At 39.3% G+C, this 15,649-nt stretch overlaps 1 protein-coding gene across 1 annotated transcript in view; it reads left to right on the plus strand.

Annotated features, from left to right (window-relative positions):
- LOC126253447 (NAD-dependent protein deacetylase sirtuin-3-like) overlaps window positions 1-15,649 on the plus strand; it is a 75,195-nt gene that overhangs the window by 8,696 nt on the left and 50,850 nt on the right. The window contains exon 3 of the mRNA XM_049954793.1: window positions 10,131-10,290. Within this exon, the coding sequence (XP_049810750.1) occupies window positions 10,131-10,290 (160 nt within the window). The remainder of the gene's footprint in view (window positions 1-10,130; window positions 10,291-15,649) is intronic.

The raw sequence follows: 15,649 nt of genomic DNA on the forward strand, positions 1-15,649 counted from the left end.
TATGGAGTAAGGGGAGTAGCTTACAATTGGTTCGCCTCTTACTTTAAGAACAGAAAGCAGAGGGTAATTCTCCGCAATATTGAGAGTGGTAGTGATGTTCAGTCCCAATGGGGCACTGTTAAGTGGGGCGTTCCCCAAGGGTCGGTGCTGGGGCCACTGCTGTTTCTTATTTATATAAATGATATGCCTTCTAGTATTACAGGTGATTCAAAAATATTTCTGTTTGCTGATGACACCAGCTTGATAGTGAAGGATCTTGTGTGTAATATTGAAACAGTAACAAATAATTTAGTTCATGAAATAAGTTCGTGGCTTGTGGAAAATAATTTGATGCTAAATCACAGTAAGACTCAGTTTTTACAGTTTCTAACTCACAATTCGACAAGAACTGACATTTTAATCAGACAGAATGGGCATGTTATAAGCGAGACGGAACAGTTCAAGTTCCTAGGCGTACGGATAGATAGGAAGCTGTTGTGGAAAGCCCATGTTCAGGATCTTGTTCAGAAACTAAATGCTGCTTTATTTACCATTAGAACAGTATCTGAAATAAGTGACACTTCAACACGAAAAGTAGTCTACTTCGCATATTTTCATACGCTTATGTCGTATGGTATTATTTTTTGGGGTAATTCTTCTGATTCAAAAAGGGTATTTTTGGCTCAAAAACGGGCTGTTCGAGCTATATGTGGTGTAAGTTCGAGAACCTCTTGTCGACCCCTATTCAAAAATCTGGGAATTCTGACATTGCCCTCACAGTATATATTTTCTTTAATGTCGTTTGTTGTTAGCAATATTAGCCTATTCCCAAGAGTTAGCAGCTTTCACTCAGTTAATACTAGGCAGAAATCAAATCTGCATGTAGAATGCAGTTCCTTGACTCTTGTGCAGAAAGGAGTGCAGTATTCTGCTGCATCCATTTTCAATAAGCTACCACAAGAACTCAAAAATCTTAGCAGTAGCCCAAACTCTTTTAAGTCTAAACTGAAGAGTTTCCTCATGGCTCACTCCTTCTATTCTGTCGAGGAGCTCCTGGAAGAGCTAAAAAATTAAGCAAATTCCAGTGTTACATTGTTGATTGTCTTCATTTAAACTTATGACTTGTCACCTGAATATGTTTTTTTTTCTATATTTCATTTTATCTGTTTCTAATATCGTGTTATAATTTCATGTATTGACTCGTTCCATGACCATGGAGATTTCTCCTTAATTTGGTCCCACGGAACAATAAATAAATAAATAAATAAAAAAAAATAAACAACAAACTGGATTCTATTACTTAAGAAGTCTTTGAGGAATTCACATATCTGGCAATCTATTCCCTGTGTTCATACTTTCATTGACAGTCTGCAGTGAAGCGCCATGTCGAACATTTTCCATAAATCCAGAGATATGTAATCTGCCTGTTGCCCTTTATCCGTGGTTTACAGGACAGTGTGCAAGAAAAAAAAATAAAAATAAAAAAAATGCCAAGCTAAGTTTTGCTCAAGTGCTGCTTTCTTAATCCATGTTGATTTTTGGACAAAAGCTTTTCTGTCTCAAGGAAATTTATTATGTTCAGACTAAGAATATGTTCAAGAATTCTGCAAAAATGAGGTTAAGGATCTCATGCATCCATTCTTTTACCTTCTTATATGTAGGAGTCGTGCACTTTTTTCCAGGTACTTGGGACTTTGCTCTGGGTGAGAGATCCACAACAAATACCAGCTAAGTAAGGGGCCAATACTATAGAGTACTCTGTGTAAAATTAAATTGGGATTTCATCCAGTCCTGGTGACGTATTTGTTTTCAGCTGTTTCAGTTGCTTCTCTGTAGCAGGGATGCCTATTACTACATCCTCCATACTGCAGTCTGTGCAATAGCCAACCTGCTCCTCAGACTGTAATACAGATTAGACTGTCATCACAACCAAAATACTGAATTCACATCCAGTTTTGCATTCACAGTCATTGATATCACCAAGTCACAATCAAATTAGTGCCACCCAACCAAACCAAACCCTACAGATCAAATTTTTACCACAACAAATATTTTGTAGCACATTAGAATGAACAACAATTTTAACAGACCAGGGGTACACACTGAGTAGAGAATTATGCTCATTAAAGTTTTACTCCTGATGACGATGGTTGAGTTAGCCACTGAAAGCTGGAGAATTTTATTTGAATTGACGCAGCTTGAAAGCCAAGAAGATTTTATTCAGACACACTACCGCGAAAGACTCCGAGGACACATTTTTTATTTTCATCAGTCCACTGCCTAATAACCACCTTCCAACACAACCTAAAACTTCATCTGTTTCTATAACCAAAGTATTGTATTTCACTTCAAATTACTAATAACTATTTCAAGATAACAATCGAGAGCAAATGTATTACAAATATTAGTGATTAAAAGAAAGGGGGAAAAAGAGTCATCCATGCAATGCTAAAACTTTGTATTTTACAGCATATATTTGTTGCTTAGTGAAGATCTTGTATTTGGCCTCTCCATAACATTCTCCCATTGGCTGCCTTTAGCCTAACAATATAACGCATTGCCATCTGCACTACACCATGAACAGGCCAGAGTCCAAATATTGTAATGAATTGTGGCTAGTGAGGTATTTTTTTACTTCATTTGTATATATTGGGGGATTTTCAATTATAGGGAGGGGATGGGGTAGAGGATAACCATTGGTATTCCAACACCTAATGGTTCTAGGAATAGAAACTATGTACATATGCATGTAAATCATTCTTAGATGGTGAATTAATAACGATTCCTGTTTCTTTTACATAATTGTAACCCCAAGAAGACACCAGACATCTCATTACAACACTACCATATTAAATTTTTGCTTTATGGAAGGATAAATGGAGATCTGCACATTGTTATGATGGTGGTTGTAACTCTGCATAAATGCAATCATACAACTTTAAGAAGAAGAAGATAATATTGCTTCACAAACATTCATAAATGGTAAATACTTTTGGTAGAATTGAATGGAATGAGAGTGTTTAAAGAAAAGAAATATAAATAAGTAAGAGGAAGGGCACTGGTAAGTTTCGGTTCAAAAAATTATGCTATGTCATTATATACCTTACTAGCTGAGTACCTGGCGTTACCGGGTGTGTATGTATTCTGATTCTATTAATCCATCTCATCCTTCCCCCTCTCTCTTCCTGTCTCCTCTGGCCCTCTCTCTGTCCCTCTCCTCCTCCCCCCCCCCTCTATCCATGTCCTCCAACCCCCCCACTCTCTGTCCATATCCTCCTGTCCCTCTCTCTGGCCATCTTCTCCTCCCCCCTCTGCCACCTCCTCTCTCAGTTCATCTTTTCCTCTCCTCTTTCAGTCCTGTGTGTGTGTGTGTGTGTGTGTGTGTGTGTAGGCGCATGTGCGCACACAAGCATGTGCACATGCGTGTGCATGTGTGTGTACACCAACACACCATCCCTTTCCCATAAACACTGCCTAATTTGCTTCTCCCAACCTCCTCCCTGCCTTATGCCTCTCCCCATCCCTCAGCCCACTCCACCCAGCACCCCCACCTCACCCAGTACACTCACCATGGGCCAGAAAAGAGCTGGCAGTCGACTGAGTGCAGTGTAGAGAGACAGGCATGTGCATGAGTGTGTGTGTGAGTGTGTGTGTGTGTGTGTGTGTGTGTGTGTGTGTTTGGATGCATGTTTCTCCTACAGCTTGAGAAAGGAATTTCATTCTGAAAGCTAGCAAAGCAAAGATCTGTACATTGTGTTTGTGTATCTGTTGACGATACAGTGCTTCTGCCTTTCAGCGAGTCATGTCCTTTATTCATAAATAAAAAGTGTGGGTCTTCTTCACTTTTGCATTGATATGATATTTGTTTGACAAGAGCAATTTCTCTCAGTACGCTATTGCTAGTTAGCTGCTTTGTTGCTAGTTAGCTGCTCTGGGCACTGGAGGCTCATATTGAATATACAAGAGAGATGTGTCACATGGTTTGAACTGCTTTTCTCTTTTGTGATTCACTACTAAAAGAAATGCTGGGTCTCTTTTCTGTTGTGTGTAGGATGAGCCACTGCTTCTGCTGTGTGTGATGATGTGTCCATGGTGATGTTACAAGTGTCCTGTAATGATAACAGTCGAGCAAAAAAAAAAAAAAAAAAAAAAAAAAAAAAAAAACCACGTTCATTACATAATAATTGTGATATCACTATAGGAGAGAGAATTTGTGGCCAAGAATATTACATACATAGTTTTTTTTAGAGATTTTTCCTTTTGATACAATTGTTTCCAATCTTTCTCAGTCTACATTTGAAAGTTCCAATACCAAGAGATTCAATATCATTTTCAATGCAAAAAATAGTGTCTCTGTAAGTGTACATAAAGTTGTTACTGTTTCAGTAAAAAGTACAGAGGCATTGATCTTCTGGATAAAATATCATCAGTCCGGAGGATATGCGAAATCTGGATATCACCAAAACATTTCAAGACTGAAGTGTTATCCATTTACAAAGTACAAAATAATCCACAATATTTTATCAAAAAATATTTGAAAATGCTTGATAATTATGTTAATCATCAGTTCATTCATCTTAATGCATTTTAACTTATCTTGGCTGAATTTTAGTTGGCTCTGTTGCTTCCACTGAGATACTGTATATATCATTCTGACAATGTTAGTGACATGAATAATTCATGAGCAGAGGTCTACATCATTACCTGCAAGTGGCTCACAGCACTCTTTTGTTAATGTCACTCCCCCCTACTTTCCCGGCCCTTTTCCTACCATTTCCCAAGAATTAATTGGAGAAGAAGATAAAGGAAAATGAGAAGAAGATAAAGGGAAAGTAGCTTACCAATGGGACTCAATCATCATGCATTTTTTCACATAAATTTTGATAATACTATTAGCGGATGATATGAAAACATGAGTGTGAATGCTCTCTCTCTCTCTCTCTCTCTCTCTCTCTCTCTCACACACACACACACACACACACACACACACACACACACACACACAAACTTTATCCATTAATACTATTATCAAAGTTCATTTGAAAAGATACACAAAGACTGACACCCATTAGTCAGCTAATTTCCCTGTATCGTCTCCAATTAATTCTTGGGAAATGGTAGGGCAAGGGCCAGGGAACTGGGGTGGGGGTAGGGGATATGAACAAAAGAGTGCTGTGAACCACTTGCAGATAATGATGTAGACCTCTGCTTGCAAATTATTCATGCCCCTTACATTTTCAGAATGATTTAAAGGATATCTGAATGGAAACAAAAGAGCTGATTGAAATTCAATCAAGATAAGGTAAAATGCATTAATATCATGAGCTAATGATTAATATAATTATAAAGCATTTTACAATACTTTTGTATAAAATATTGTGGATTATTTTTCTGTGTCATAAGTGGAAACACTTCAGTCTTCCAATATGGGAGGCACTTGTTGAAATGTTGTGATGCTATCCAGGTTTAGCATACCCTTAGAACTGATGATATTTTGTCCAGAAGAGAAATGCCTATGCACTATTTACTGCAATAGTAACAACTTACTGCAATAGTAACAACTTTAGGAACACTTAGAAATACACTATTTTTTGCAGTGAAAATGATATTGAGTCTCTTGCTATTAGAACTTTAAGCCAGTTCTTTCAAATGTAGACTGAGAAAGACTGGAAACAATTGTGTCTAAAGGAAAAGTCTCTTGAAAAAACAATAAAATCATGAGACAGAATTCGTGGCAAAGAATTTTGTTTCATAATTGTAAAGATTGTAAATACGAGGAAAATTGTGATTTCTTATGCCATAAAATTATTAGATGTTATATTAGTAGTATTATACATGAAAGTGGGAAACTGGGAGACAAAATAATGTCCAGGATCACTGTTACAGAACAGTTCTGGGAAACTTATCTGAAACCTCACTCAACTGAAGTATTAAACTGTTCAAGATTCATAACATGTTCTTATGTAGGTGGCAATATTTACTATCATGTGTGTCTGCATACCAAGAACAAATTGTCAAAAATGAGAGCTGCCAAAATATTGGGAGCAGCACCTGAAGGCAAGACCTCTTGACTTCAACACAGCATAGAACTTATGCAGAAATACGAGGGCTATTCACAAAGTACGTTACGTTTTGGAATTATAAATAAATAAAGTATTGGAATTTTTTTTTATTATATACAGATGAAAGGCACACTTAAATACTACTTTTCTACATAGTTGCCATTTAAATTAAGGCACTTATTGTAGCGATGGACGAGCTTGGAAATTCCTTCGTCGTAAAATTCGGCCGCCTGCGCCTTCAACCATGTGGTTACCTCTTTTGGGACAGAAAAGGTGTGATTTTTGTGGATTTCCTGGAAAGAGGCACTACAATAAACTCTCAAAGGTATTGCCAAACTCTGCACAACCTCAGAAGAGCAATACAAAACAAGCGCAGGGGAAAGTTGGGCTCAAAGATCTTGCTGATTCACGACAACGCCCGGGCCCACACGGCAAATGCCACTCGTGATGTTCTCGAATCTTTTAAGTGGGAGTTGTTTCCTCATCCGCCGTACAGTCCCGACATGGCACCAAGCGACTTCCACTTATTCCCAGCAATGAAGAAGTGGTTGGCTATGCAGTGTTTTGATGACGACTCACAGCTTCAAGAAGAGGTAACCACGTAGTTGAAGGCGCAGGCGGCCAAATTTTACGACGAAGGAATTTCCAAGCTAGTCCATCACTACGATAAGTGCCTTAATTTAAATGGCAATTATGTAGAAAAGTAGTATTTAAGTGTGGCTTTCATCTGTATATAATAAAAAAAATTTCCAATACTTTATTTATTTTTAATTCCAAAACGTAATGTACTTTGTGGATAGCCCTCGTATTTATAACTAGCCTTTTCCCCATGGCTTCATATGTGTACATGTATGTCATATATATTGCATGTTTCCTCCACCGCTCTCTCTTTGCCCACTTCTCTCCATCCATCTCCTCCTGCCCTTCCTCTCTCCATCCATCTCCTCCTGCCCACCTCCAATTACCCACCTCTTCCTAGCCATGTCCTCCTGCCTCCTGTCATATCCACCTCGTCCTACTGCCCCCCCCCCCCTCATATCCATCTCCTCCTGCCCCCTTTCCCTACCAATCTCCTCCTTTCCCCCTCTCACTACCCATCTCCTCCTTTCTGGTTTTCCTAGCCCTCTCTTCCTGACCCCCTCTCTGTCCATCCCTTGTTCTATCCATCTCAACCTTCCTCCATCCATGCCCCTCTGCAGGTATAGTCCCTGCAGAGCATGTTGATAAAGCAGGCTGATAGCACTTCCACAAGACACCTGCTGTCCGGGGCAGCCTACACTTCTGGAGCTGGAAAACTTTTTCTTGTCCTGACACATGGGCTGCCCTGCTAAGGAGGTCAGTAAGGCAGACCATTACTATTCCCGCACAGTACGCCTGTCATGCAGGGCAGTCTATGTGGCAGGGGCTGAAAGATATTTTAGTCCGTATTTCTACTCCTCTAGGAGGTAGGAAGCTATACACCCCATAATTGTGATAATTGTGAAGTTTGCTGTGTGTGTGCACCAAATTTAGTTCAAAATGCTCCAGGAGTTTGGGAGGAGATCCCAGATGTACATACATACATCTCCATACATACATACATACATAAATACTGCTTTTTCCTTGGTTCATTAGTGGAGTTGCTAGAGGAAGATTAACACATTAGTGAAGATATCATCAGGTAAATTAGATGGTGTCCCCAAGTGATATGCAGTTTTTGTCTATCTTCCCCTCCCTTCCTGTGAACATACTCCTTAAAACACCCAAAAGCTAACAATTCATCTTATAGTTGAGGAGTTCCTCTTCATGACTGGTTAGCAGATGCACATTTTTCATCAAAAATAGAGCTTATTGTGACATTGTCCTGACTACATGGAAACTGGAGTTTGGTGTTTCAAACAACTGTTATAATGTGGTCTTCACTGCCTCATTATAATTTAGTTTCAAATCTACAAACAAATTTATTTAAACTCTACACACTTTAAAGAATTGTGTTTGCTTACAATGTTATAACCTTTGAGAGTAGTGTTCCACTTGGGCTTCATTGTCTAGACTGATTATTTCCCATGTTCATCACTCAACATGTTTGCTTGAAGGAACCCCAGAGTCACATACATCTACATCTACATCTACATGATTACTCTGCAATTCACATTTAAGTGCTTGGCAGAGGGTTCATCGAACCACAATCATACTATCTCTCTACCATTCCACTCCCGAACATTGCGCGGGAAAAACAAACATCTAAACCTTTCTGTTCGAGCTCTGATTTCTCTTATTTTATTTTGATTATCATTCCTACCTATGTAGGTTGGGCTCAACAAAATATTTTCGCATTCGGAAGAGAAAGCTGGTGACTGACATTTCGTAAATAGATCTCGCCGTGAAGAAAAACGTCTTTGCTTTAATGACTTCCATCCCAACTCGCGTATCATATCTGCCACACTCTCTCCCATACATACATGTGCTAAAACATTTTGTATTACATGCAAACAAAGGAAAATGTGCATTTAGGGCTATCTTTACTGTGATTTTCTGTCTTGTGAGCACACATTATTTTTAAATATCTTTACAGTTCCTTTCCATTTTGCCTGACTAGTTTGAGGATAGAATTCTGTTGTGTTATTGTAAAGCCAAGCTCAGCGAAAAAAATTTTGTGAGTATTTTATTTGTTATTAGCATTATACGTATAATGGTCCTTTGAATCATTTCTGTGAAAATCACTTATAAAAGAAAATATTTTAATCTATTGCTATGCATTTTTCTTAATTTCTTGTGAAACATATTTGAGATTAAGAAAGCAACAAGATGTGGCATTGCTTTTTGACAAATCTCATAAAAAATGTGATGTTAAGTTTCTAAAACTAAAACTTTTACTAGTGGGAGATAAGGGACAGGGATTGTGTTTGAATTGTGAAATCTGAGGGTAAAGAGAGCACACGTCAGAGCTGAATATCAAAATTGGTAACTTCAGTCTCTCTCTCTCTCTCTCTCTCTCTCTCTCTCTCTCTCATCCACACACACACACACACACACACACACACACACACACACACACACACACACACACTTTTTGGGGGAGGGGAGAAGGGGGGGGGGGGGACAACTGCAAGGAATGATATAAGTGAATTCATAACAAAGTGCTCATAGTTCAAAATTCATTAAAATACCATACCTCACTTTAAGTGAATTTGCAAAAACACGATCCAGTCACATTAATGTGACCCATATGCAGCAACATTCGCTTAATGGTCATTGAGGAAATACCGTTGATAGCCACTTGGTTCATTTGGGCAGTCAACTGCTCAACAGTTGCACGTCTATTCACCTGTACAAATCTTCACAGCCATAACCATGCCATCTGTGGCCTGTGGTGCACCAGTTACCTTGGTGCCAGTTTCGGTAGCATCATTTTGTTATTCATGGTATAATATAACCACCACAGAATGTGAACAGTTTACAAACTAACTCATTTTGGAAATGCTTCCATCCTTGGCCTGAAAGCCAATGATCATGCCCTTTTGGATGCCAGATAATTTGCTTAATTTCTGCATTACAATGACTGCACTGTTTTCCACTTCTTCTTGACACACTTTATATACCCTACAGATCTACTGCTGCCACAAGCCATCTGTGAATGGTTATTGCACACTGACATCGAACATAGGTTGATGTGACCAGAGCACATACATGGAACTCACCATAAAGAATTTTTTTTGTAAAAAATAAAAATAAAAAATTGCATTCTTGTATGATGTTTTTGAGCCTGGAATACATTTCATGTGTTGTGAGTTTTGTGTATCCTCCTATTTTTTGTAGTTGATTTCTATTGCAGTGAAACAGCCTATTAAATTAAAAAGCAGTCAACGTTTTAATTTTTATTCATGTGTAAAGGACATCTCTGTAAACAACATTGAAAAGCTACTTTCTCATTTACTTCTGTTCATATTTGCTGAGGAAGTAGTCTTTATTCTGGAAGGCTCAGAGCACATCATCTTTTATTTTGCTGTTTTTTTACTAGGATTTACACAAGCAAAGATATTTTATCCTCCTTTTGCAGCCCCAAAATTTTATGTTCATTTTGTAAACGTTACTCACATTTTATTCCAGATGTATGGAGTTGTTTTACTGCAAATTTTTATAAAAAGAGTAGTGATATACCATCAAATTCTTTACCAGCTATAGCAAAGTATATGGCCGACACTTCCAAAAATGTGCTTGTGATGGCTGGAGCTGGCCTTAGCACACACAGTGGAATTCCAGATTTCAGGTAAAACTGTGTGAGGTATGTTTTAAATTAGACATTTCATTGCATTTAAAGATACTATTTACTTTAGATTCAGTGTATTACTGTTGCTGTAGTTCATACTATGGTGCTTGTAAACTGAGTTACTGATTAGAGCATGGGTGGTTCAGAGTAGAGTTCAATCCAAGTCCAATGGTTTTGATTTTTTATTTGTAAATGCAGCATTTGTTCTCTCTGCAATAATATCAAACAAACTTTGTCCTGGAAATGATACTACAGAGAAGCCTATCTCCGAATACAGTAACGCTGAAGAAAAGGTGCTTGACACAAGGAAAAAGTTAGAGAAGTTGTGTGCCTATTTGCAAATTTAAATTATCTGATTTCTGTATTTCATTTCTCCCTCTTATTCTCTTATTCAAATGTAAAGTGAGCAGCTATTCTATTACAAGGTTTCTGAAGAAATTTTTCTGAACATCAGTGGAAGGCCAGAAAAAAATAGCTGCAGTTGTATTTGAGATTTCGCTAACGCGTGTTCATTATGTCACATGACTGACACTGGCCATTGATATGACAGTCAAGCAGCAGGATGGGCAAGACACATGACATCAGTACATTTAAGCACAGCAGATAGCGAATGCTTGGCACATGAGACACTCCTTCGCTGAGGCCATGCAGGCACAGGGTTTCACATGTGCCACCATTTCAAAGACGTTCTGCAAGCACCTTGTTTTGGGAAAACAGCTACTGACAGAGTCAATGTATACAGGCAAAAATGTATTGACATTAAAAGTCATTACTGATTATTGCAGATTCTAAAAGCAAGTAGATGGGCCGGCATCATAGGCAACCTCGAAAGGTGGGGGACAGCACCTGTCCACTGTGCTGGAATCTGAGTCAGAGACTCCTTGTCATTATAGAATTCTCACCTATTTCTAGAAATAATTTTCTGTGATACTACTAAACCCAGATTCAGCAATGGCGAAAGCAACGAGACACTATGGCTTTAGCGAGCACTGCATAATGTACGTTTATTTGATTGTCAGAATGTTCTCAGTAAATTATAGCATTCCTTGGCATGGTGGCAGTTTTGAAACTGTTTTTCAGTCATGGCAGAAGCAGTCCTAGAGAGAACACTGCCAAAATATAGCCACCAATCTTTTCAAGATAGTGTAACATGCAGACACTCTGTTACCAACTGTACAGTCTATTTGACTTGTCTGGAACCTGTCAGAAGCACCTGGAAGTTGGATGTTGTCAATACTAAAGGTTCCTGGGAGACATTTGGGCTGCTGGTGATGGTGGTGCTGGATCCAAAGCATCAATCATAGGCCCAGAGACTTCTGGAAATGGTGGCATCCCTTTGGGATGTGACAGTTGCAGTGATGTCAGTGAAGTTGATTTCCATGGGCGTGCACTTCAGCTTGCAGGAGGGGAGGAACAGACAGCCATCCTGCCATCCTCTGTGAGCCAAGAGTAGAGAGCACTACAATGTGGTTGCAATGGTGGTGATGGTGGACACCTCAGTGACAAAGGGTGCTGACCATGGTGTCACAGCTGGAGTGCCAGCCCAGCATCCCACATGTTAAGGCCACCAATACCACTGAGTGCCCTTGCTGTTCCGCCTCAGACCCACAAATCCACCCTGGATTGTGCACAGATGTGCATGTCCACACTGGTGCACCCACATGGGATGGCATGGCTTTGTCTGCTTAGTCTTCCAGTGGTAGACAAAGGAGATCTAGAAGTATCCTATGAAGGGGCCTTTGAAGAAGCTCTGCCAGGTGTTGACCTGTAAGAAGTTATGAAGGAGTTTAGTGCTGTAGTTTATTTAGTAGCACTTAAGGCTTTTAAAAATTACACTTTGAGAATGTGAATAAACCATTCTGCCCGCCCATTTGAAGCTGAACAAAAAAGGGGTGTGGTAAAATGTTTAATTCCATTGTGGGTACAAAAAAATTTGAAATTGGCTACTGTGAATTGGGAACATTTTGTCGGTCACCAACAATGTACAATGTACCATCATTGTAAAGTACCATTGTTGTCTGCTGGAGGCAGGTGAGATATGGGAGGTTTGGGAAAGAGTCTACAGTAATTAACCACACGGACCCCCAAGAAAGGACCTGTGAAGTCAGCATGAACTTGGTTCCATGGCTGCATCAGTGTTGGCCATGGAGAAAATGACTGAATTGGAACAAGCTGGGGTACCTGGCAAACATCACAACATCAAACCACCTGTGCATCATTATCATCCATACAGTGCCAGTAGATTTAGCACTGTACCGGTTGTTTCATCCTGGAAATCCTTCTATGGGATTGATGCAGGAATTGTAGGACAGAGCCACCACCCATCATCATTCCTCATCTTCCATCAGGAGCATCAGGCCTCGATGAACCAGATGTTGGTGCCACCAATGGATAAAAGATGAAGTCCAGGTGGTATTGAATCTAAGAGTTTGGTAGGCCAAATCTACCGGATATATTCGCAGACCACTTTGAAGCAATATCTCTGGAATTTAGAAGGAACTCATCTAATGATTAATCCAGTTGGCTCTGTAACTGAAAACGAACTGTCCTGGTGGTCAAATCTAGGATCAGCTTCTGCCAGAAGGTGAGAAAGTGCATTAGAATCATGAGAATTAGTGCGATACTGAGTGGAGTATGAAAATTTGTCAAATAGCCTATTGAAGAAAGCAATGTGATTCAGTCAAAAAAGTGATGTGGGATTTATATCAGAAATAAAATGAAATGTGGGATCATGTGAAGAAATGCAAAATTTATGGAGACCATATATGATTGGCAACACTTACTTTTTGATCTGTGAATAATATTCTTAAGCTGGAGTAATATTCTTTCACATAAATGCAGTTGACCTCTGTGTACCATCATCTAACATATGAGAGAGAACAGCCCCAACACAAGGGGGTGCATCTATTGCCAACATCAATAGCAAGTGGAACTGGTAAGTCATTGGGAAGGGTGCAGACTGAAGGACTATTTTAATTTCTGAAAGGCATGATGGCACTCTTCGGACCATTGTAAAAAGTACTACCTTTTTATAGGTATGATTTAATGAGTGACGTATGGAGCCTGCCTGGGGTATAAATCAAATATAGTAATTGACTTTTCCTAGAAATTCTTGAAAGTCCTTATCAAATTTAGGCACAAGCATATTCTGAATAGCCTCCACATATTATCTGGTGGTCGGAGGGTCCTCTTCACTAAGAATATAACCTAAATAAGTGACCAGCAGTTGAAGGAAGACACATTAGGAAAAGTTACATTTAAGTCCTGTCTGTGCAAGGGCTGCAAAAACCTAACAGAGATTATGAAAATATTTGTCAATGTGTGACCTGTTACTGAGATATCATCAAGTTAATGGACGTAAAATGGAAGCTCTACAATTTCTGTTCAAGAAACCTTTGTAATCTGGTGGAGGTGCTAGCCCATGAAAAGGTAACCTGTCAAATTAATAGAGTCCAAATGGTGTGTTCAAAACTAAAATCTTGAGTTTTGGTCAAGAGGCAACTGAAAATATGGCTTCATTAGGTCAATTTTTTAAGAATCTCTGCTCATGATAGTTAAGAAAAAGTTTTGTCCAGCAAAGGTAAGGAATAAGAATCAATATACGCATGAGCATTAATGCTTTCCTTAGGATGTTCACACAGCCAAAGAGTATGTTCACCTTCCTGACCACCACCAACAGAGAACAGACTGACTGTATGAAATGGGGTACAAGATCTGTTGTTGGCCAAACCTCATCCATAATGCTCAACGGAATTGGGCGAGCTTTCCAAAATCTTGGACTGATAGTTGTGGCCCTGGAAGTCCACTGCTTTCTCTATACCAAATCTGAAGAGTGGTGCAAACTGAATATGAAGTGAATCAATTGCAGAACAGTGCACCAGCTATCCAGTGGAGTATATTTCATGACGTAAAGATAATCCAGAGGCAGAATATGCATTGAGGCTAAAAATTCTCTCGACCAAAGGATCAGCCACAACCGAAAATGGCAATTCCCAAGAAACCTGATTAAAAGTGGATGTTAGTTACAAATGGTCTAAGAGTGGCACATCATGCCCGCAGCTCTGGCCGCACTCTACTGAGTGAAGGAGTGTCCAGACTAATGTATGTAGACTGTTCTGTGACTGAGACCATTGCTCTGGTATAAAAAAGAAAAGTCAGTGGAATGTCTTTCAGTACTGCATGTAACAAAATTTTATATGGCACAAGTGCATAATCACTGCCTGAAATGTAATTATTTTGAATTGCCTTGGGCCAGTGGCTGGTGCCCACTATGCTATGGCGTACTTCAGCAACTTTTATTTATTTTTTTCCTCATGTCAGAAGCCTGCCTTTACAATATGCACAGTTGTATCAAGTATAAAAATATTCACAAAAAAGAACATTCATGACATTTATCCAAAATTGAGTCACACTCTTGTTTGCAAGAATAAGGTCCTGCGCTGAACAGGTAAATGGATAAAGAGGCACTAGGCACTGCACAGGTGTTCCACAGTTTGCTCTTTTCCACACTCACACATGCTATCCTCTGATGAGAAGCTCTATAGTTTAGGGGAGTATTTTGCCTGACTAACACCAGTTCCTAAATGGTTAAGGGATCTTTAAACACGCCACTCATTGCTGTGGGCAGCCGGAAGATGTTCTCATGATTTAACCCGATCTTGTTGATGAAAAAATCTTACCTCATTGGGAGGGAGTTTCAAAGATTCTGCTGTTTGAAGGAATCTTTTTCTTAATTTTATCCTAGGCTGAGGTTGTTCATTGATGAACAGTGGACGAGATTCAGTGTTCTTAGCTTTCAGTCGTTACGATCAGTGGTTACTTGTTGATGACTATTTGGAGGTGCGAAGTGGCAAGAAAGTAAATCTCCTCCATGTAATCAGCCTACAAGCGTTGTTCAGAGAAAGTGCCACATGTAATCAGCCTGCAAGCTTTGTTCAGACAAGGGTCCACATGTAATCACCCTACAAGCTTTGTTCAGAGAAGGGTTCACAGTTTTAGCATGAGATTATTTACACCAAACGGGGGGGGGGGGGGGGGGGGGGCGGCATACTCTGCTGCAGAATAATACAGGACTGAAGCAGGGGTTCTATGAACTCTTGGCATAGCTCTCCAGTTTGTATCTCTTAACTTTCTTGAGATATTATTCCATGTGCTGATTTTATGTTTTAATGTTGAAGCAGTGTTATCTGAAGGTAAGGTAAGTGAGTTGGTGTTATTCCTGGGTAATTTGGAGTGAAGCTGTGTTTCACATCGGTCCATTTCCAAGAAAAATTCAATTTTCTTATGGCTTCTTTGTACCTGAGATGGAAAGCACAGAGCAGACTTTTTGAGTGGTTAGGCTTTAGGGGTATCAAGTGAA

Source organism: Schistocerca nitens, chromosome 4 (assembly GCF_023898315.1).
Source record: "Schistocerca nitens isolate TAMUIC-IGC-003100 chromosome 4, iqSchNite1.1, whole genome shotgun sequence".
NCBI lineage: Eukaryota > Metazoa > Arthropoda > Insecta > Orthoptera > Acrididae > Schistocerca > Schistocerca nitens.